The 22140-nt window shown below is 41.4% G+C and overlaps 1 protein-coding gene across 1 annotated transcript; it reads right to left on the bottom strand.

The window, feature by feature from the left end:
- Nucleotides 1-65: 65 nt before the first annotated feature.
- THBS1 (thrombospondin 1) lies at nt 66-19712 on the bottom strand. The gene is made up of 22 exons (XM_069105720.1): nt 19423-19712; nt 18606-18703; nt 17609-18168; nt 16796-16871; nt 16314-16510; nt 16069-16200; nt 15006-15099; nt 12968-13141; nt 12245-12421; nt 11760-11933; nt 11346-11473; nt 10872-11024; nt 9902-10120; nt 9333-9440; nt 8518-8677; nt 8261-8379; nt 5497-5731; nt 4823-5050; nt 4355-4626; nt 3776-3873; nt 3489-3628; nt 66-2255 (listed from the first exon to the last, which is right to left on the bottom strand). Exons 2-22 carry the CDS (start codon nt 18670-18672, stop codon nt 2248-2250), a joined length of 3519 nt encoding a protein of 1172 aa, XP_068961821.1. The 5' UTR covers nt 18673-18703; nt 19423-19712; the 3' UTR covers nt 66-2247.
- Between the last annotated feature and the right edge of the window lie 2428 nt (nt 19713-22140).

The following is a 22140-nucleotide window of genomic DNA, read 5'->3' as shown; positions in this document are numbered from 1 at the left end:
TAAGTATAGAATCTATGAATGTTTCATGAAGATCATACAGAACAAATGAAATGGGAATCAGTAAGTGTATATATAAATTTCCATATTGATTTATTGTTCCTCATATGTAAGAAACTGTACAACTTACACTGCGTTAAATTGTAAAATGGATAAAAATGTGTACCAAAAAAAAAACACAACACATTCTTAGAAAAAGAATATATGCAAAGTACAAACCTGGGGGGAGGAAGTAAAAAGCAAAAAAAAATTCTTCAATTCAGTGTGCAAACATTTTATAAAAATAGAAACACTAACTCTACAGGTAGCATTTCCTGATAAATTATTTAAATAGCATATCTACACAATATGAGATATCTATTCCAATGGCAATGAGAAAAATAATTTATAAAAATAAAGCAATGGTATACAAGATGACAGAAAAACATAACAACATTAGAAATCGTATTTAACATTTTGATGCCATTTTCTTACAGGGAATACATTTTTCTGCAAAGTTTCTTTTTTTATACTATGTACAACATTGAATGCTCTTAGTACTACAGTAGATTTAAAAGTTTGTTAGACATTAAAACTCTTTCCACTTGATCCAAAGGTTCTTATCTCAGTCACACAACAAATGAGGTAATATTTGTACATAAGTTTCACCTTTGTCATTTTTTTTTCTCTTTTGGAAAAATGAAAGGTAACAGGTATAAATGGTTTTCCCTCTCCCTGGCAATTGACACAAGAGATTGGGACAGACAGTATGTAAAGGCCTCTTGGCATTCTTAGTCATCTGAAAGTCAACCCACTAATCTACAGCCAACCAAACTGCCCAAAGACAAAAACAAAAACAAAAAAGACCAGAAAAACCAATCACTCACACTCACTAACTGAAAGAACAGCCCCACTCACTGCTTCTTCTTGAGCCACATTCTTAGGGGACATTTACTCTTTTGTAGTTGATAAATCTCAACTATTTGATCCAAGCACTTTCAAAACTAAATCTAAATTCAAGGTAGAACAGAGTTAATAAATAATCTGTATTTACAATCTTACAGTCATGAAGACTCGTAACAATGATTATATGGATAGTCTCTACGCTTCTTCCTTGTTTCTTGAATAGTCCTTCAGTCATAGGTCATCCAGGAGAGGTAAAAAATAAATATGTTACATTTTAAAGGGTTTTTTAAAAAAAATCTACAATCCAAGAGAGTTATAAAAGTCCATGACATCGATTAAGAAAGAGAAAAAGGAATGTCTATTTAGGTTGCTAATAATTTTTGTGCCTTTCTAACCATAAATATAAGCACAGTTGCATATTCCTTGAAGGACAACACATGTGCTCACTGAGATGGTAGGTCTTCCTACTTTTTTTTTTTTTGCTACATCTGCAAAAGCTACATCTGGAATAAAACAGATCATCTTTATTTAACCAAGCAATCATAGGGAAGCATTGCCTTCCACCAGTTAATTAATTGTGACTGCCAATTTAGGGCATTAAAGGTGATGGTGATGGGGAGGACTGGGAATCCATTGTGCCAATTCTTCCCTTCCTCCCCTTCCATTTAAGCATCTATTGGTAAGGATTAACCAGCTAACACTGTCGGACAGTATTCTGAAGTCCAGTCATAATTTTTTCATTCACTTTTTAAAAAATTCATTACTGAACATGTAACAGTTCCTCCATGCTTTCTCCAGACATGTCACGTGGATCTACCTGCCTCCCTCCCCACCCCTAGAAACATTCTCCCATCCCACCTCATCCACTTTTAAAAGCGGGTAAGTTAGGGGAGCTTCTTTTTCTTTTCTTTTTTCCCCTTTTTTGCTAATCCCACAGTTGTTCTGTCCCTCACATGCATTGAAAATGCTTTTGATGTAATTCACAGCTCATCCAGAGATGTCCTCATTACAAAATGCCGTTTCTTGGGGCTGCCAATTGTAAAGGCAGCATAATCACCCTGTAATCAACAGCATAGCAAACATCTTTCCGACTGAAGCAAGCAGATGCTTTTTCTTGCTCAACTGTAGACTAAAAGTAACCCTTTATAGCCTTGAAAGATGTCTTCTTGTTCCATAGAGGCTGAGTACTGAGTCTGTTTTTAAGTTGCATTTTCTTGAGGCAAGTCATATTTTAGAATCCACATGTAGTTAAGCAGAAGTCAAGAGGGAGGAAAAGGATGATCCCAGGGGCTCTTAAAGTCCATTGTTTGAGAAGGTGCAACACAGCATTTTGAAAGTTCAGTCTACTGAGCAGCAGTTTGGTGATTAGGAATCTGTAGGAAGAAACAACGAATATTGTTAAGCCCATACGGGCATTAAAATTTCACCACCTAACAATCTAGCAGACAGCATGACTTTATTTTTATGTTAAAGATTATAAACAGAATTAAAGGTTATTCATGTATTTCCATTTAAATTCATTAGTTGTCAATGATGCTAGTGATCACAGGATCAAATGGGATCATAGATCCAGAGCTGGAGAGGACCTTACAGGCTATTTACTCCAACTCCCTACTTGTCTAGATGAAGAAATTTGAATCCCAGAGAGGCTGAATGACTTGCTCAACACCACACAAGTATGAACTGATAAGAGTGGGATTTGAACCCAGGATCTCTAGACAATGCTCTGTTTCACAAATTTTAGCAACTGGAGTTTAGCAACCAGAGCTATGCTGCATTCTATGTAATCTTTGGCAGCTGAGCTCAAGAAATATCCTTTCCGAATTCTGTTCCAAAGTCTTACTACCTTTCAGAGCTCATTTGTGAGCTAAGTCAATCGACCTCTTACACTCTGATTCCCCTCACTGGCTCGAGCAGTTGGTTTGCACAAATGGAAAGAATTTCTAGGACAATGTTGGGCACTTAGCAAATATTGACAGAGCAAAAGAGAAGATACAAAAGTCTTTGGTAAATCTGAAGATGAGTTTAACCAACACAAATGACCATATATCCTTCCTCTTTGTATGGAAGGAAAGATGCTATGAAAGATGAATTTTAGAGTATTTTCAATTGCTAGAAAACCTTGTTAATTATACCCTCATCGTTGGGACTATGGGATAATTTGAAAAGTGAATGGACTGAAGTCAATACTGAACTATGCAATATTATTTTCAAGGGGAAATTTCACTGGGTGCTTAATTTAATATTGGCTTGTTTACTTGGAAGTTAAACAACTATTACTTCTCTTAAAGTACAAGCACAGGCACTTTTGATGTCATTGGCATAGGGAACTCCTGGGTGAACATTATAGTCTTAGAGAATCACCCAGGACAATGAGAGATTAAGTGATGAAGTTCAAATACCAATCTGTATCAGAGATGAGACTTTTACCCAGCCTGCATTTATTTATTTCTAGGTCAGTTTTCTATCTACTAAGCTAAGAAACCTCTTATTTCTTTTAAAAATAGTCCATAATTCTAGTTTTCCATTGATTCACATTGTCCTTCCTCCAATTAGTCTCAAGCACTGAGATTTGATTACACTTGAGTTGAGTCTGTTAGTCTTACCTCTGCATTCATATTTAAGATCAGAGAAGAACACCATTTCTTGGGAGAAGACAAATAATCCTAGTCTTCCACCAGCATAGGTCTTGTCATAGATGGGTCCTGAGTCAGCCATAATTTTCTTTCCTTCATACATCACCACCCTTAAAACAAAACAAAACAAAAAAGCAATCATGAGTTACCCAAGTCCTTTCAAATGGAAAACTAAATCTGGGTAGTCCCACCCTCCTCCCTTCATCAAACTACTTTGGAATAATATTGATCCATGACAAATTTATCAGTACAGATACCTGATGAAGCCAGTTTTGGGTCTGTGGCTAAGACGCCATCTGTAGGCAGTGAAGTCTTTCCAGCCAATATGACGAGGGTCATGCCACAGGGTTCGAACCTGAAAGAAAAAAAATAATGTAAAGTTTAGTTTAATGTAGTAAACAAAAGATACTTCATAAGAAATAAATTCCTAAAGTTATTGAGTAGCTCTAAATAGCAATGTTTTGAAGTGTAAACTTTTCACACTCTTCCCAGTTTGATGTGCATTCTTACAGGTACATCTAAAATGTAGCTATTAACTCAAACAGAACAGAGATGTTAAATCTTTGGGGAAGAGGAAGAATGTAAGTTCTCCTATTCTCCAAGGTCCAAAACTTCTTTTTGTCCTTAAAAGGGAACTTCCTAGACACATTATGCTTCCTGCACAAACTATCATGCTCAAAGCTAGGTACAAAGTCAGAGTGAGTAGCAATTATTTTAACTTTTGGGCATTTTGACTTCTAAAACTTTCATGTGAGTCATTCAAAGAACAGTATCCCTATTATTCATGATCTTCCCCATGTGTCCCTATACCGTTACCTAACATTGCTGTGACTTACCTGCCCAGCAGTGTTTCCTGTGTGCCACAGAGCATTCCTCAGGTGCTCCCCTGGCCCTGTGGTTGAGTTGACCACTTTGACAGAGAGGCCTGCATAGCCCTGAGCTATGGTGGGAGAGCTGTCCCAGTAGGACTGGGTGAGCTGTTTCCACATCACAACATAGAAGCGGCTGCTGGATTGGTAGCCAAACACAAAGCCAGCATAGTCATCATCTCTTTCAGTGTTGATGAAGAAGGTACCACTGAAGTCCACAGCATTAAATTCATCAAAGCCTGAAAGAAGAAATATGTCCGATTGACTGTCAATCTGCAGCTGGATCCTATTAGAATTCTCAGATATTTCTAGGGCTCCCTTAAGATCTAAAGGGATCTTATCCAACCAAGAGGTTTTATTTATTTCTTCATTATCATTTATTTATTTGTTATTTATTTCCTCATTAGGCCCTTGTTTTGAGAAAATTATACCCACCTATAGCAAGTCCAGGATCACAGTTCACCGTCTGGACCAGCTCTTTACCCTGGTGACGCACAACCCAGTTGGGATCATTCTGGGATGTCCCCTTGGGGTCCAGAGGGATCATCTGGAATCGTCGGAAATCGGTCTCACTAATATCATAGTTCTCTGGGCAAATATCGTCTATGTCTGGCACACTGTCATGGTCAAAGTCATCTTTGCATGCATCACCCCGTCCATCACCTGAGGTTAAAAAGAGAAGATTACAGGGATAATTCAGAAGCATTAGCATGACCACTCTCAGAAATCAAAACCCTACTACTTTGTAGATTCATTTTCCTGGGACGATTAGGTAGGAGACAAAAAGTTCGATACTGTACCCAAACTGTCATGAGAAGTGAGAATCTCTTAGTCCTCATTCCAATAAACTTATTTACCAGGATTATATTACACTACTTAAGATACAATGTGAAGATTTTTTAAAAGGACAAAATATTTCCAGGACAGATATGAAGGAACCCCTTTTATAATTCTGGGGCCAGGGAATATTAGAAATGCCCATCTCACAGGATAATAGTATTTTTTCCTATTTGGTTATTGTCATACACTTCAATTGTGTTTTTGTTTGCCTTGTACATAGAATAATGTCAGGAAAGTACCCCTGTGAAATTGTCGATTGAGTCACTCACCATCAGAATCTTTCTGGTCAGGGTTGGGCACCAGTCTACAGTTGTCTCTGTCATCAGGGACACCATCATTGTCATCGTCATGGTCACAAGCATCCCCTTTGCCATCTTTGTCATGATCAGCCTGATTGGCATTGGGCACATAGGGACAGTTGTCCAGATTGTTCTGGTGGCCATCTTCATCAATGTCCTGGTTGTTGTCACATGTATCACCAATACGGTCAGAGTCAGAGTCCAACTGGAAAAGGAAAGGAGGAAGGAGAAAAATGGAAGATTCAGTAACCATTCACTCATCCTTTCATCAGATGTTGGCTACATATCTTGTATTGGTAAAATACCGTGTTTCCCCGATAATAAGACACTTTCTTATTATTTTTTTTGGACAGAAAAACACCAGAGGGCTTATTTTCAGGGGAGGGCTTATTTTAATGAACATTGACAGCAATTTTAATAAACAGGTAAATGTGAACAAAAAAATGTACCTTTATTCAATAATGAATTCAATAAAGAACAGGATGACGCGCTCACTGCTGCAGCTCTGATTGGATGCAGCTCGGAGCGCGGTGTGCGTTTCAGGGGGGGGAAGGGGGGGGACGGTGCATACAGAGGGTACCGTAATGTAGCGTGTAGCGCAGGGGATCACCTTCACTACAGTAGCAATCTCAATAGGGCTTATTTTCGGGGGAGGGCTTATTTTCGGGATAGGTCTTATTATCGGGGAAACATAGTACTATGCTAGATGTTAAGAGGATATAAAAGTGAATCGGAAAGGTTTCCTGCCTTCAGAGAACCTACAATCTGTGGCCAATGGTCTATTTAATGCAAAGGTGAGAATTTCATTGTTTGAATTGCTGTTACTTAAGAAACCCCTCAAAAGTGTTCAGTCTTTTTCTGTATACAACTGAGAAAATTCACTTATGCTAAAGCTATTCACCTTTAAAATAATTTTTTTCTTGATCCTAAATCTTACTGATGGGAAGATTTGAGACTCCAGGGATGTTTGGAGTTTCAAAAGAAAAAAAAATATTTCAGACCAAGGTGAGCTACAAGAATAATATCCATTGACATAAACTTTAAGGATTCTTAACATATATGTAGCCTTTATTTCCATTTCCAAAAACCAGTTGAAATCCTGAGACTAAATCTTGTCTCTGTCCTTTTACTGATATGAAATAGACAACAAATTGGCATATCAGACTCCATGTACAGAAAATACATGTAAATGCAATTCTGGTAATAGGCTCTAATTAGAACTGCAGAACAATATAGAGAGACCAAAGGAATTAGGTTCTGTGGGCTTTTATACTGAAAATGACAAAAGGAGAACAGAACGTTTGACAAATGTAGTTGTTAAGAGAGAGCAGACCCCAGACATCTATGAATATGCCAATCATGAATAAGTTTTTTTTTTTTAAAGCACAGGAGTTGGTACAACTCCTTTGCTATCAGTGCCCCCGATATTTTCTGGGTCAGCTCTCCAGAGGAGATGTTGGATGAGGGCTAACTTCTTGCTTTTTTCTTTGCAGTCATTTGATCATCTGATCTTGGCTCTGTTAGGACTGACACATTTGCTAGTGTGAAAGATATGTTTACCATATTATCAATTCTATATGTCTTCAACTTGTAAGTTTGTTTGGGATATTTTTACTCATGTCTTCCATGTCTCATGTTTTGGAGATTTTCTAGGATAAATTAGGCGATTTGAGAAATTCTTGGTTCTTCTTAAGATAATATTCATTAAATTTTAGTAACTTTAGTAAAGTTTTGTTATTTTCTTGTGAAGGAAGAATCTCAACTTATGAGCCTTAAATAAGTTTTGAATTTTATGCAAAGCCCCAAATTTAAAAGTACATTACACTTAATATCTTTGAATTGTTAGAGCTTCCTTAGGACCCTGAAAACATTCCACTTATGTACCTGAAGCTATTAATCCTGTTTTTTTTTCTTCTTCTTTAAAGGGTTGTGTAAAGCTTTAACTGCTGTAAAGTATTAGGTATTTGGTAGGTGGGGCAGGACTTTCCTTCACTTTAATCTAGCAAAGATTTAAACCTTTCTACATTTGTTAAAGCTGTTTTCTCCACTGCCAATAAGGGAAAAATAACAATCCTTTGAAACGTACATTGCATTTTTTCTTTCTTTTACATGCATCCTTGAGGAAAGAGTCAGTGTATGATTGTAACAACCACAAAAAAAAGAAATGCTCAAATTTTGAACCTACTCTGGTTAAGACCTGTTCCCAGCATGCCTTAGATTGGGTAGATCAGGACTTGTTTTAATGCCAAATTCATAGTAAACAACTGATATCTCCAAGCCTGATTACTTGTTTTCACTTTATCTGTCTTCCCAAGGCCAAATTCTAGACCTAATTCAGGGCATGACTTTTTCTCAGTGATTTTATTTCTCTCTATATTTAATGTTACATTGTTCTAGAGCCACCAAAGTCACAAATCACCTTCATCAAAAAGGAAATATTTGCATGTTTTTGTGTCCGAAGATGAACAGAAATTCAAATATGCCAGTATTGTTAGATTTCAGGAAGAAAATTAAGTAAACAAGATTAAATACATACGCCTCCTACATCAGATGACCCGGGGAGATCTACATGAGCTCTGATCTTCAGTACAATGTTTATCAAAGATCTGCGATTGCTTATGAAACCCTAATAAAATATGATAATGGAAACGTAGAAACTACCATATTTGCATTCATGGCATTGTTCAAGGCTTAGAAAATGGTCCTTGGAAGACCCATTTTTAAAGACACCTACCTGATCTGGATTATGTTCTAGTGGGCAGTTGTCACATTGGTCACCAACACCATCCATATCCGTATCTCTTTGGTCAACATTATATACATATTGGCAGTTGTCTCTCTCATTGAGAATACCTGCAGAGAGGAGTAAGGTAAGGTAGGATTATTTTAAACATAAGATTTTGATACCCTGGCCTAAAGCCTCCAATTCCAACTGAATATTACTAGCCAAGACTGAAGATGGTAATCAAAGATCATGGCAGGAGCCCTCACCATCTCCATCAATGTCTGCAGCGCAGGCATCCCCTTCTCCATTGTTATCAGTATCGGCTTGATCTGGGTTGTGGTTATAGGGACAGTTGTCACAGCGGTCACCAACATCATCTCTATCATAGTCATATTGGGCTGGGTTATAATGGAATGGGCAGTTGTCCTGAATAGGAGAGAGAATTCAGAAATGGTAGGTTGTTAATAATGAAAACCATTTCAACTCACCAAGGACAGGTAACAGCGTAATATACTTCAGAGTACAACTGTATACAATTTGGGTATTCTAGGTAAAAGGCATGATTAATTTCTTGCAATATATACTAGGCACTATGCTAGGGGCTGACTAAGCACCTAGACTTAAAAGCAATTCACAGTATAAAATCAGAAAAGCCATGAAATTACGTCTGGAAATGAATTCTCATTTATATTGTAGATAACTGTGATTGAAGAAAAGATTCTTGCAGCATTATCATCATCCTTATTATTTCCCACCCTCTATCCCCCAAGTAACCCTACTACATAGTTTAGGAATGGCATTAATAGAGACCATATGGGAGAAGGCTTATAGAATGTGAGGATAGCTTTTAATCAGCTCTAACCTAGAGGATATAGCATCTGGAGATGCTCAGGAAAAAAAGATTTGCAGACAATTTTAAAAGCTCATCTGGCTTTCAGACTCTTTAAGTCTCCTCCCCTAAATATTTTTCAGCTAAATATACTAACAGTACAATTTCTGATAACCCTGCAGTTGTCTTTAATTTTAAGGAGCTCTGGGCTACCAAGCAGCTGTTAAATGGGAAAGATGTTTAATCCTTTACCCTGTCATCTGGGATTTTATCATTGTCATCATCACTGTCACAGGCATCACCGATTCCATCTTTATCGTAGTCTTCTTGGCCAGAGTTGGGAAGGTTGGGGCAATTATCCTAGAGGAATAAAAAGGACATTCTTGTTACAATCCAAATTTCCATCTTCCTTAAACATTGTGGCTTAAGTACCCATATAGGCTAAATAGAACACATCAAAGATGCTGTAAATCACACAACTTGTGCAGGCAGGCTTCTTCTTGGGGATGTAGAGAAGGTATTTGTATTGCCACAGACTCAATAGTTTTTGCATGTTGTAAGCATGAGTCAACCTCTCCAGTTGATATTGTCTTGTACCACTTCTGAGAACAATTAATTACGATCTGTAACCCTCAAAGGGATGGCTTCCAATTAGGGTTGTCAGTACTTTAAATGATTTTTAATCCCTTTCATTAGACAGATTAGATTAGATCTTATACAATCCTCATTTTCCAAGTTGGAGCCCCACTCAATTTCTTATCAAACAAAAAGCTACTGCATAAAATTCTTCCCAAAATGGTATGATGGGAGGCCCAACTTACTCTTTTGCAGTGATAAGTTGCGTTGGCGACACAGATAAGGTTCTCATTGGGCCAGCCATCCAAATCAGTGTCTTCCCCACAGATGATGCCATTGCCGGCATAACCTGGCTTGCACTCACAGCGGAACATGGGGTCACTGTAATGTCCCAAGTAATTGCATTTGGCATTCTTATTGCAGTCATGAGTTCCATCTGTGCAGGGATTACGTGGTTTGCACACCTGAAAACACAAACCATCAAGCATTTAAAACCACTTTAAGAGAGCTTCTCAGAACTCCTCAGAAGCAGATAAGATGGATTAAGATTCTTCCTATATCCTAAAGTTAGGGACACACTTCATATGAAGTCATACTTGCTGCCTTCTTACTCTCATTCCTACCCCCAAGAGAATCCAAATTTATTTTCTAAAAATGAATGAATATTTGTCTTTCTTGAAACTCTCATCTAAAAAAAAAGAAACTTTCATCTATTAGATGGGCTAATAATGTATCAATCTAAATCCTCACTTATGAATGAATTCTGCCATTTATATGTTAGAAACATTTTCAGATACTGTGGAGTTTTTTTTTTTTTTTTGCTCTTCAGTGCTCCTGCCTACCAGATCCCTAGCAGGATTTGTCACTGCCCCTCCAGATTATGCTTCCATAACTAATGTGACCAAAGTGCAAGGTATCTATCTTTTTTTTTGTTTTTCCTTTGAGAAGATTTGATATTATAAGACTTCTCCCTTTAATTGCATCAGCAAGGAACACAAGATAGAAGCAGAACAGTATCCTTGGAAGATCTCTGGATTTGGAATCAGAGGTCCTGCCATGTACTACCTTGGTGACTGAGCTTGGGCAAATCGCTTGACCTTGGGGCCTGAGAAGTCCAGTGGGGAGTCTGGATTAGATGACCTCTGAGGTCCTTTCTAGTGCTAAATCTAGGATCCTATGAACTTCCCTCCCTATCAGGCATATATGCTGCTGTACCTGTTTGTTAGCAGTGGCATGCTCGACACCTCGTCCAAAAGGCTGAGATCCTGTGAAACGTGGTGGACAGGGCAGGCAGTTATAGCCAGGGTCAGTGTTCTCACACCTGTGCACTCCGTTATGGTTGAAGCAGGCATCAGGGACCTCTTGGCACTGTGGGAAGAAAAAGAAATAACAAAAGGTTTTCCTGATGTTAAGATGTCTACATCTTTAACAAGTAATCATGAACAAGTATATTGCTTCTTTTTTTTTTTTTTTTTGCTTTTTTTGAGGGGCAATTGGGGTTAAGTGACTTGCCCAAGGTCACATGGCTAGTTTTTGTGTTAAGTGTCTGAGGCTGGATTTGAACTCAGGTCCTCCTGACTCCAGAGCCTGTGCTTTATTCACTGTGCCACCTAGCTGCCCCTAGGTATATTGCTTATTTGAAGACTAGAATCTGGACATTCTTGCAGCTGAGGACCATTAATTACTTACCTCATCAACATCTTTGCACTGAATTCCATTTCCAGTGTAGCCAGGAGGACAGGCACCACAAGTCCAAGAGCCATCAGGGTAGCTGGTACACTTGGTACCAGCAAAGCAAGGATTTGACAAGCATCCATCTGGGCCAAGATGAAAAAAGTCAGGTAAGATTTAGAGCAAAACCTCTGTAGCTGCTGGGATAGCATACCAACAAAAAATTATGGTGAAAGATATTTTTGCCTCTCTGCCCATTGATGATGTTTAGAGATTATGCCGTCTAATTGCATTTCAGAACATGAAGACCCCTGTGAACAGAAGGGTCTTAACTACTTCATTTGCTGACTGCAAGTGTGTAATTAAATGGAAACCCACTCAGTGCAACTGTCTTGTGGCTCGCAATAAAAGGGTCATCAATGATTCACTTACCAATGGGACAGTCCTGCTTGTTACAGATTTGGCTTCCAGTAGCATCACCCATGCAATCCTTGCCCCCAAATTGGGGTTTGGGATTATTACAGAGCCGGCTACGTTTCTGCAGGCCTCCTCCACAGGTGACAGAACAGATATCCCATGGTGACCAAGGTCCCCAGCCTCCATTAACTGCAGGAAAAGAAACCAAAGTTAATCGGTGGAGAATTCCTTTGAAATCTTGGAATACTATCTTAGGACAGAAATTTTTGCTATACTTAAACACATGGTGGATATGTTTGATATGGAACTAAATTTCAAATAATCAATTTTCTGACTGTTGAAGTTAAAAGAAAGAGACTAAATATGTAAGGCTTTGTTTCCATTTTTTAAGAATGTATCTTTTGACCAGTCTTTCACTGAATGGTCAACAAGACATGCCAGAATACAGTTGGGTCACAGCTGTTGGCCCAGGTCTGTTTTTCCTTAATGACTATACTTACTTGGGCAGGCCTCTTTCTGGCAGGCCTTGGTTTCTCTTGCTTCTCCTTCACATGGCTTTCCATTCATCTGGGGGCTAGGAGAGTTGCAGAGTCGAATTCTGGTGATCTCACCACTGCCACAGGTCACAGAGCAGGATGACCATGGAGACCAGTGGCTCCAGCCTCCATCCTGTTTGACTAAAGTAAATTGTCACTTGTTACTGACAGTATCAGTTTGGAAACCTTGTGGAAAAACAGTCAGATCCCTTTTCAGGTATCACCAGCAACCTCCCTAGACTACAACAGCAGCTCTATGTTTGATACTGAAATCAGTCTTAGCTACTGATGATAATGATGGTGATGATAACTAGCATTTATATAACATTTTAAAAACTTTCTTTACACGTTGTTTCAAATGATCCTTATGAAAACCCTGTGAAGTGGGTGATTTTTATGCCCACTTTACAAATGAGGAAACTGAGATGAGAGGGATGAACTGCCCTGTCCAGGTTGCATAGCTAGATACAAAGCAGGATTAGAATTAAGTTATTCCTGATTCCAAGTTCAACTTTCCATCCACTGTGCCACCTATCCTCACGGACAAATGCCATTTTAGATTGTGTTATCCCAAAGGACAGAGATGACACATGTAACAGTCCTTTGGGGGATATCATGACACCATTCAAATGCTCATTGATTGTAGACTCCCAATTCACCACACTCCCAAACCAAGAGGATACTTACATCTCTTGTCACACTCTTGAATGTGGCAAGTACGTGTCTGTACAGAGGAGCCTTCGCATCGGTTGTTGAGGCTATCACAAGAACGGCCTCTCTGCTGAATCCCATTGCCACAGGTCACCGAACAGGATGTCCACTCAGACCATGGAGACCAGCCATCATCAGCAGAATCACTGGCTGTAAGAGGAACATAAGGCCATTGAGAACATGAATATAAAATAAAACAAAGCCATTCCTGTTTCAAACCTGATGCCTAGATCTTTCCTCCAGCCCTAAAGAAAGCAGCTGAATCTTATTTCCTTGCTTAACAGCTATGGGAATACGTTAGACCACCATGTGTAAAGCACTGGGGTCCATTAGTGGCTCTCCTTGGCTAGATTTCCCAAGCGTTCCCTTCAGTCTCTCTTGTCAGATTCACTACCACTACCTTTCTCCCCTTAGCTTTTTCGCTGGGTTTAATTTCAACAGTTGAAGATGTTTGGATGAGAATTTCTAGTCCCCTGAATCCCAAGAGTCACAGAGGGCAGCTAGTCTGAGTCACTTCTTGTATTTAGAGGAGCCACAGGCAGTGTGTCCCATAGATCATCTTGAAAGTAGCTTGGCTGCTATTGACTCTTATTCCAACTAGGTCATGAGGTTAATCAAATGTGTTGATCCTTCCACCTCTGGCTTTGTGGGCTGTTCCTCCATAAGCTTTCACAAGAGGAAAATGTTTGTTTTCCATTTGTACAGGCACCATGGCTACAATCAAAGCTAGCTGTCCTGAGCCTTAGACATAGAGAACTTGTTTTCATTTTTCTGTCTTATCAGTTGGAAGTTACTCTTGGCAATCCTTAATTCAGGTTTGGAGCTCAGTCTGTTCTCTTTAAACCAAGAGCTAATGTAAGCAGTGAGGAAAAAAAAAAAGGAAAAACCACCCAAATATACAAATAACCACTTTCATTCCAGTATTGTTAAAAAAGAATCCTAAGATGTGACTGATGATTCAGAGTTGGGGCCAGGAACTTTTTTTTGAGTAAAGAATAAATGTTTTCCTATTTATTTTTCTCTTCTTGGGTAAAATGCAAAAAGAGTGACAAATCATTTGCATGATTTGTATCGATTCCATTCAACGATGACCTTGAAAAGTAATTCATTTGTACTAGCAATAAAACCCAAATGTCAGGGACAGGAGTTCCAACTTGTATGTTTGTTTGGGTTTTTTTTTTGAGTGACATGAATGCCTAGCTGCCATTTATTCAGACAGATTTTCCACCTCTGCCATTCTCAGGATTTCCAGGTTGTGATGGGTAATATATTTAAGTCAGGAAGCTAGGTGGTGTAATAGAGTGCTGGACCTAGAGTCAGGAAGAGCTGAGTTAGAATCATGTTGCAGGCACTTTATGACTTTAGGACTCTAGGCAAGTCACTTAAACTCACTGACCCTGTTTGCTCATAAAATGGCACTAATAATAGCACCAACTTCACAGGTTGTAAGGATCAAGTAAGATAATATATGTAAAGCACTTTGTACACCTTAATGTGCTATATGAAAGTATATATACAAAGTGCTTTGTGTAGCTAAAAGTATTAGACAAATTAGTTATAATTATTATTATTCAAATGCAAGTAGTTTCAATTCTAGTACCATCACTACAGAGCCATCACTTCTTTTAGAGCCCATCTCCCTGACCCAGTGGCATTGAGGGCAAGCTAACTCAGAAGAGGCTCTGATTACAATTGATAATGTTCTCTTACTCATCCCCATTTCCTAAGTTTAGACAACTGCAATCAATAGCCTGCCTGATCACTGCTGTGTGGACAGCGGCTCCAATTTCTGACTTAGCTGTGATTAAGTTGGGTTGTTTTTTTTTTTTTTGCATCACAATGAAAGCAATTTGTCAGCTAATCAGCTATGGCATCCTGAAATGGAGCCCTGGACAGAAAAACAAGGTGCATGTGTATGATTGAAAAGTGGACTGCACTGCTGCATTCTGGTGTCTAGTATGCATGTGGGGCTGGTTTAGTCACTGCAGAAGAGTTATGCCATTTAAGAACTCACGCCAGCAACGTGGGCAGCACTCTCCATCAGGAATTGTGGCATTGGAACAGGGCATGAGAGGGCAAGACACTTTTTTGCACATGGTCACTGAGTTCTGCAAAGAGAGAGAGAAAAGCATTACTAAGTATATTTCAACCAGAAATTCACAAGCTGAGATATTTAGAATTCTGAGCTGAATTTGGTTAGGGCTGCAAACTCCTGACTGGACTGGATGCCAGAGAGAAGTTAGCTCCTTGCTAGATCTGCAGCTGCCACAATGGTAAAGGAGTCTTAGTGAGCTGTCACTCAGCCCTCTAGACTTTGCGTTTAATTGCTTGCAAGCCAACGGTGGAAGTGTTATGGCATGCACAAGTTATCCAAGGGGAACCACCAAACACCATGAATCATATTCTACTGTTGTGTTGCAAGCAGAGCTTAGTGAAAGCTTTTTAAGAAAATAAAGGATCTATAAGCAACTTTTTTTTAATCATCTGTAGATCTGACTCAGAATTGATTAGACAGGAAGAGAATGAGAATTCAGTGGATTTGAGTCCCAAATTCAGGGATCACAGAGTTGTACTTTAAGAAAAGAACTTTGATCCCTGAGTCAGAAAACCCTAAACATTCACCCATCACATGCCTGAAATTGGCCTAAAGTGAAACACACACTCTGGGAAGTGCGTTTCAGCTAGTCAGGTAAACAGCTCTACCCTGATAGAATGCCAGCTGGAGTGATTTGAGCAACAATCAGTGCTCTATTAAAAGAACCACAGTGTCATACCTGAATACAAATCAGGACTTTAAAAAAAAAGAGAGAGAGGAATGTTCTAACAGGGTTCCTTTTACTTGACATTCAACACTTAGCCTTTGATTTCTAAACTAAAGTGGCCAAATTATCCAGCTGTCTCAGTAGATTTGTACTCTCAAATACTCAGCCTAAGGTATAATTAAGAGAGGTTTTTCAAAGTGTCTAAAGAAAATGTGTATGGATGCCATAATTAAATTTTTAAGCCACTTTGGGGATCAGGATTTCAGCCTGACAAATATGCCACTAGTTATCTGGAAATTGCTGAAGTCTCTTTACCTGGCAGTGGCATTCGGTGCAGCTATCAATAGTCCACATATCATCGTTATTATATTGAAATCCATTGTAAGTGCACCCAGGGTAGGACCAAGCTTTCTTCACTACATTTGACAGTAGTTCATTTTCTTCAGTCTAAGAGGGATTGAAAAACAAACAATTATTAGTATCTAGCTATATTTTCAACAATTCTGATCCATCAGGGGGCTCATGGAAATATCTCCTTCAGAATAATTACTGTCACTTACCACCTTGCGGACACTGTCTTGCAATGTGGTCACTATGGTCCGAAGTCCCTTAAGCTCCAAGAACATGTTGGCCAGTTCATCACAGGAGAAGCCACAGATTGCCTGCAGGTCCTTGGTCTTGTGGCCAATGTAGTTAGTTCGAATGGCAGGGCTGGAACCATTTACTGGGTTGTCAAGTGTGATAATTTGATTGGTGGCTACCAAGAAACGGAGGAAAGGCAAGAGGTTATAGGGCATCCCCAAATAGCCATGCATGCCTGTCCCTAGAGTTCCAACTTCTCAAGTTACCATATTGTGAGGGTGAATGTTGCCTATGGGTCATTTTCATATGTTTCCAAGATGTAAAAGAGGAATGTTTATGCACAACTCCCATTGCAAACATGTCTCACCTGTTCTAAGTGATCTTTGTTGTTGCTATTTTTATTTTTAACTTTTTGCCCTCTTCCCTTCCTGACTCCCAATGAAAAAGGTTGCAAACTTACAGCTTGAACAGCCTTTGTTCCTTAGTATATCCTCTGGTGTGGTTCCGAAGACAAACCTCACATTTTGTAGCACCCCCTGGTGGCAGAGGCAGAATGAAAATTACTCAGTGCAAGCAAGAAATGTTCACTCATTGTCACCCCAAAAGTTCAAATTTACAAAGAAGTGTTGTAAATTAAATAATCTTATAGACAAAATCATTATTTTCAATATTAACATGCTTGACAAATTGTCAACATAAATCTCAGCATCTCAACATTGCCCTCTGCCAACATTTCAACAGCTGCTGGATCTTTAGTATCTTTTGGAGAATTCAGCCCATTTAGGCATTCAGGAATTAAAATCTGATGGTGAATATTGGAGATGCTATGGAGCAAGGCAGGTAATGGTGCAGGCCAGAGTGTCAAAAGGTTGAGCGTTAGAACAGTGGAGGAAGAAACCAGGTAAAACCACTCCTTCTAACTCAACACTGTACCTGAGCTTGAGAGTTGCTTTATTATTGAGGGGGTAGGGTGGGGTGGGGTGGGGAATGGACTAAGTTCTTTTTGTTGTTACAAATGTCTCACTTTAAAAAGCATTTAGGACCTATTTGTAACAGGCCTTTTAGGATCTCAGTGGGGAGAAAAGTGATTCAAGAGACTGGGCAGACAAGATAGATAACTGCATAAGAATAGAATTTTTAAAAATCATTCCCCAGCCAGCAATTTGGAGTCATGTCTCTTTTACCAACTATAACCTACAGGTGGTCTCAACAATTCCCTTGGCAGTATCAGACAGCTGGAAAATTCTCTTTAGATTAGGAAAAGAAATCTCACCTGAAAGTTATCGTTGACATCTCCCTTAGCCACACGGAGTCTGGCACTGCTGGCCAGGTCCCTGGTGAAGATGCTTTCAATGGGGGCATCTAATTCAGCATTCTCCATCTTTTCACAGCCTACATACAACTGGGCCCGGTCCTCCTGAACAAACAGGATGATACTCTTCCATTGGCCTGTGGCCAAGAGAGCTTCCTCCACTGATACCACTTGCTGCTTCCCCTGCACTGACATACTCAGGTCCAGAGTGCCTGCTTTGCCATTGGAAACTAGACTGAAGATATGGCCAGAGTGATCCTTGTACTCCACAGTCATCAGGGTGCCCCTGGTCTTTTTCATCTGCCTCAGGGAGGCCAGGAAGATAAAGCCCTTTTCTGCTCTGATTGCATCCACCAGGTCTTGGAACTTGTCGTCTGGCATGGCAGGGATCCGATTGGCATCCTCGATTCGGTAAGCAGGGCTGGAGGGATCAGGACCTTTCACCAGACGCCGCCCAGTGCCCTTGTTGGCAGCACCAGGGAGATCAAAGAGGTCGAACACACTGTTGTCACTCCCAGACTCTATGGGACAGGAGCAGAAGATGCAGTGAGTGGTAAGTAGGGTGTGCTAGACTTATGAGTGCCAGGCTCTCAGTGGCCCTGCTGAAGGAGTAGCCTTAGTGAATTAAACAGTAAAAGGCACAGGATGAAATCCTGGCAGAAGAGTACACAAGCATCCCAGAATATCAGGGCTCCCACTCAGGAGAAAACACTCAACACTCAACCTTGAGAAAGCTTGAGTACACCTCTGCTGTGTTTAATGTTTAATCTGGATATCCAATATTCAGAGTTCTCATTCTTGCCTCCCAACACCTGCATTTTTTTCTTTTCAATCATTTTTTCCAGGCAGACCTAGGGTACCTAGGAGCTACAAGAGCATTGCCTAAACTGATCTAGAATTGGATCCCTCCCAATTCCACCCTCTTCCCCTCCCCCTGCCGGTTGTGGCAAAGGCTCACCTGAGATCCTGTTGGTGCCACACACTTCCAGCAGTAGTAGGAGGACGAGCCCCCAGGCCAGCCCCATGATGGAGCTGTTTGTGTCTAGTACCCAAAGCCTGTAGCAGAGAGAGCACAATGTCGGACAGCGAAGCTCTGAAGACCTCCCAGAGGGAAGCGGACATAAGAGAAGGGGAAATAGCTAAGGTCCCTGGTGTGGGGGTTGGGGTTGTGAGGTATACAGACTTCCCTGTGCTTCCAAAGCTTGCTTGAGCGAGAAGCTCTAGACGGTCCAATCCAGAAGAAACTTTATGGAGTGGGAAAGAGGTGCTCAGAGGGTTGTAGGGGAAACACTTAAACCCTGGGAACTTTTTCTGGAAAAACTTGGGGACAATGGATCCCTGAGATAGCAAAACACAGAGAGAGGGAGACATCACTCTGAGAGGGAAGCTGGAGCCTTTTCTTGAATGTCAAACGACTGAAGAGACCCCACTTTTGAGTATGTTTTGGAGGTCAAAGAAATATTGAGACTTCCTTGTGGAGCTGGGGTTCTGAGTCCCATTGTCTCCTGAGGTTATCCTTGAATTTCTCAGAGGTGTATGGGACGCATTCCCAGGCACCCGAGGAAGAAAGACGATGGTGAATGGGGGAATGAACTGAATGATCTTGGGGGCACTTTCTGATGAATGGGATGAGTTCTTAAAGTTCCTCCCCCCTCCCCCCAAGTGGTGGGTGGGAGCGTACTTTTGAAATGATAAAATTTGGTGAGAAGTCCTCAAAAGGAACAGAGCTGGGTGCCCGGGGTCCCAATAGCGGTGGAAGGCGGCTGTGATCTTACCTGTGTGGATTAAGGAACTCGGCTTCTAGCGATCCTCCGCTACGGGGATGGGGCTAGGGTAGCGCACAGTCCTTTGGTTATCTTCCAAGCGCAGCTGGTGCGCCCAAGTCCTGGGAGGCAAGAGCCGGTATAGGCTGGAGGAGATCCTTGAGCAGTCCAAAGGAAGCACCGGGAGGCAGAAGGGCTGAGTCTGCCCCGTGAGACCCGCTGCGGAGATGAGGGGGTCGGGACAGGGAGAGCTTCTCAGGGTTCCTTTCAGCTATTTAGCTTCCCTGGTCCGGTGCAGTGGCTGAAGAAGCGGCAGAGCTGTGCTCCTTTAAAGGGTCGCGCACATTCCTGGGGACTCCCGCTAGCCAATCGGAGGCGGCCGGGAAGGAAGCGGGCGGGGGGAGAGTCTGACTGGGTTGGCCCCCACCCCCCCCCCCCCCCCCCCCCCCCCCCCCCCCCCCCCCCCACCCCCCCTTCTTCCCTCTCTTCTCCTCCCGGGGTTCCCGCGCCGGGAGCGGGCCGGCTCGCAACTTTCCAGCTAGAAAGTGAAGCCCTCGGTGTCTGAGGAGGAGGAAACAACACTAACTTCTCTGGAGAGTACATAACTCGTCTACTCTGTGTTCTCTGTTCCCCTTGGCTCACACTTAATTACATATGGAATCTCCAATTCAAATCGATTCAGTTCAACAAACACTTAATAAGCACCTACAGTGTATAGAACATGCATTATAACTTTCCTCCTATGCGCAGGGGATCGAGGACTGGATCTCCCTTGTTTGACACCCTGACAAAGTCTCACTAGGTGCTGCTGGCTTTGTAACTGAACACTGAAGTCTATAAGGGATTGGAGTTAAGGTATCATAAATTTAGAACTGGAAGGAACCTTGGAAATCGTTGAGTCCAAACTCTTCGAACCCTTGCCCCTCAGATAAAGAAACTCAGATATAAAGAGGAGAGGTCGCTTGTCCAGGGTCACAGAGGTAGTAAGTGTCAGGGTCAAAATTTGAACCCAGGCTTTTCGATTCAAAACCAGTACCCTTTACTCCTCACCACACTGCTTTCGGGGTAAGGGAGGGAATGGGGGGGGGGGGTTGGGATGGGGAGGAGAAGGCCACAAGGACACTTTGAGACCATCGCAGTAGGTAGCTTGGACCAGTTGGCAAAGGACGGATAACGGGACTTTCTGGGACACTCGTTCTTAGCATTCAATGTGGGATCTCCCTGCATGGTGATTCAGCCTGGCTGCTCCCCTCTCTTCCCAGCACCTACACGTCTCATTTGCAGTTAAAGGTGTTTAGTGGCGCGCCACGTTGAGGATCTTCCCCTGGGGTGGAACCTGAGCCTTGACTCCCTGACCTTTTCTCCCCATTTCCCGGCTAATGTGGGGAGCCGTTCCACTCCCTTCTCCTCTAAAGCTGGGCTGCTGCGGACTTGACTTTGAGTCCCCCCCACCCCCCAATAGCTTGAGACAGCACTTCAATCAGTTTCCACTTGGGGGCGGTAAGTGCACTCTTTTTCGGGAACCACGGGAGGACTTTTTCTAGCCAGGAATCCTGAACCAAACTTTCACTTCTTTCCTGATCCCCCCCCCCCCCCCCCCCCCCCTTCCCCCGCCTCTGGAAACCAAAATTAAGTTGAATCTTGGAAAAACAGTTTCTTTTGCCTACTCGTGCTTTTAAAACGTGACTCCTGGGTGTTTAAATTGCAGAGCCACCTGGTTTCGGGAGTTAAGCCCAGACACACCAAGTGATAGATTAATTTTTTTCTGCCTGCTCTTACTAGTTCCTTTCATTCTTGGGCTCCCGTAAACGGAGGTGCGTTGTGGCATTTTTGTGGGACCACAAACGGGCGTTAGCATTGTTGTTGCCTCATGTCTCTATCGGATGGAGAATGGTGTCCAAGAAACTGTCCCAAGCCAGCATGACTCCAGTGGTTTGGAATCCCATTCATCTCCTTTGGCTGGGACGTCAGCAGCAGCAGCAGCAGCAGCAACGGGGGCAGGAGTCACTCCTTTGCTGCCTCTCCCTTCTCCGGGCTGACATTGGGCCCCGGAGCGCATACGTTTACTGTTCTGGTTCCAACACACACAGACACAGGTAAACCAGTCTTCACCAAATAAGGATTTAAAAAACAGGGCAGTACCAATCCCTGATCCTCCCGTCTCTGCCGCCTCCTCACTGACACCAGGTCAAATTAGTAACTGCTGGAAGCATTCATTTTTTACATTAATCACAGGGCAGATTTCACTTTCCTGAGTGGGAGGGTTCTGAAGCAAGCTGGACTGATCGCTCTCCAGTTACACAATTTGGAGATCAAACCCCAATCCAAGAGACAATAGTTTTGTGCCTCGATAACACCTTTGTGTGGTTCCCTGAATCATTAACTAAATTTGCTGGACGGATGGGTTTCAGATGTTCAGAAGCTAAAATACCAGTTTCTGGAAGGGTTAGGATCCCCTTAATGGCAATTGAATAAGGATTCACCTGAATAGGTCCGAGACTTTTGTAGCCACCTGCAAGGCATGAATCTACACTGACATGGAACTTCATTTCTTTCACATCAGCTTTAGGAAATTAATTACCCAGACTACTCAGTCAACTTTTTGTGACTGGTCCCTAATGTCTTATGACATTTGATTTTGAGGAAAGATGCTTTTAAAATTGTAGGGATGGTTAGCTGGTGACTTACTCCTGACCCATAGCATCTTCCAATGGTAAATCTATGGCATTG

This window comes from Petaurus breviceps, unplaced genomic scaffold (assembly GCF_028583685.1).
Source record: "Petaurus breviceps papuanus isolate PSGF00001 unplaced genomic scaffold, PetGlider_PUasm1.0 77, whole genome shotgun sequence".
In the NCBI taxonomy this organism is placed as follows: Eukaryota; Metazoa; Chordata; class Mammalia; order Diprotodontia; family Petauridae; genus Petaurus; species Petaurus breviceps.
This window is presented reverse-complemented; position numbering and strand designations above follow the sequence as displayed.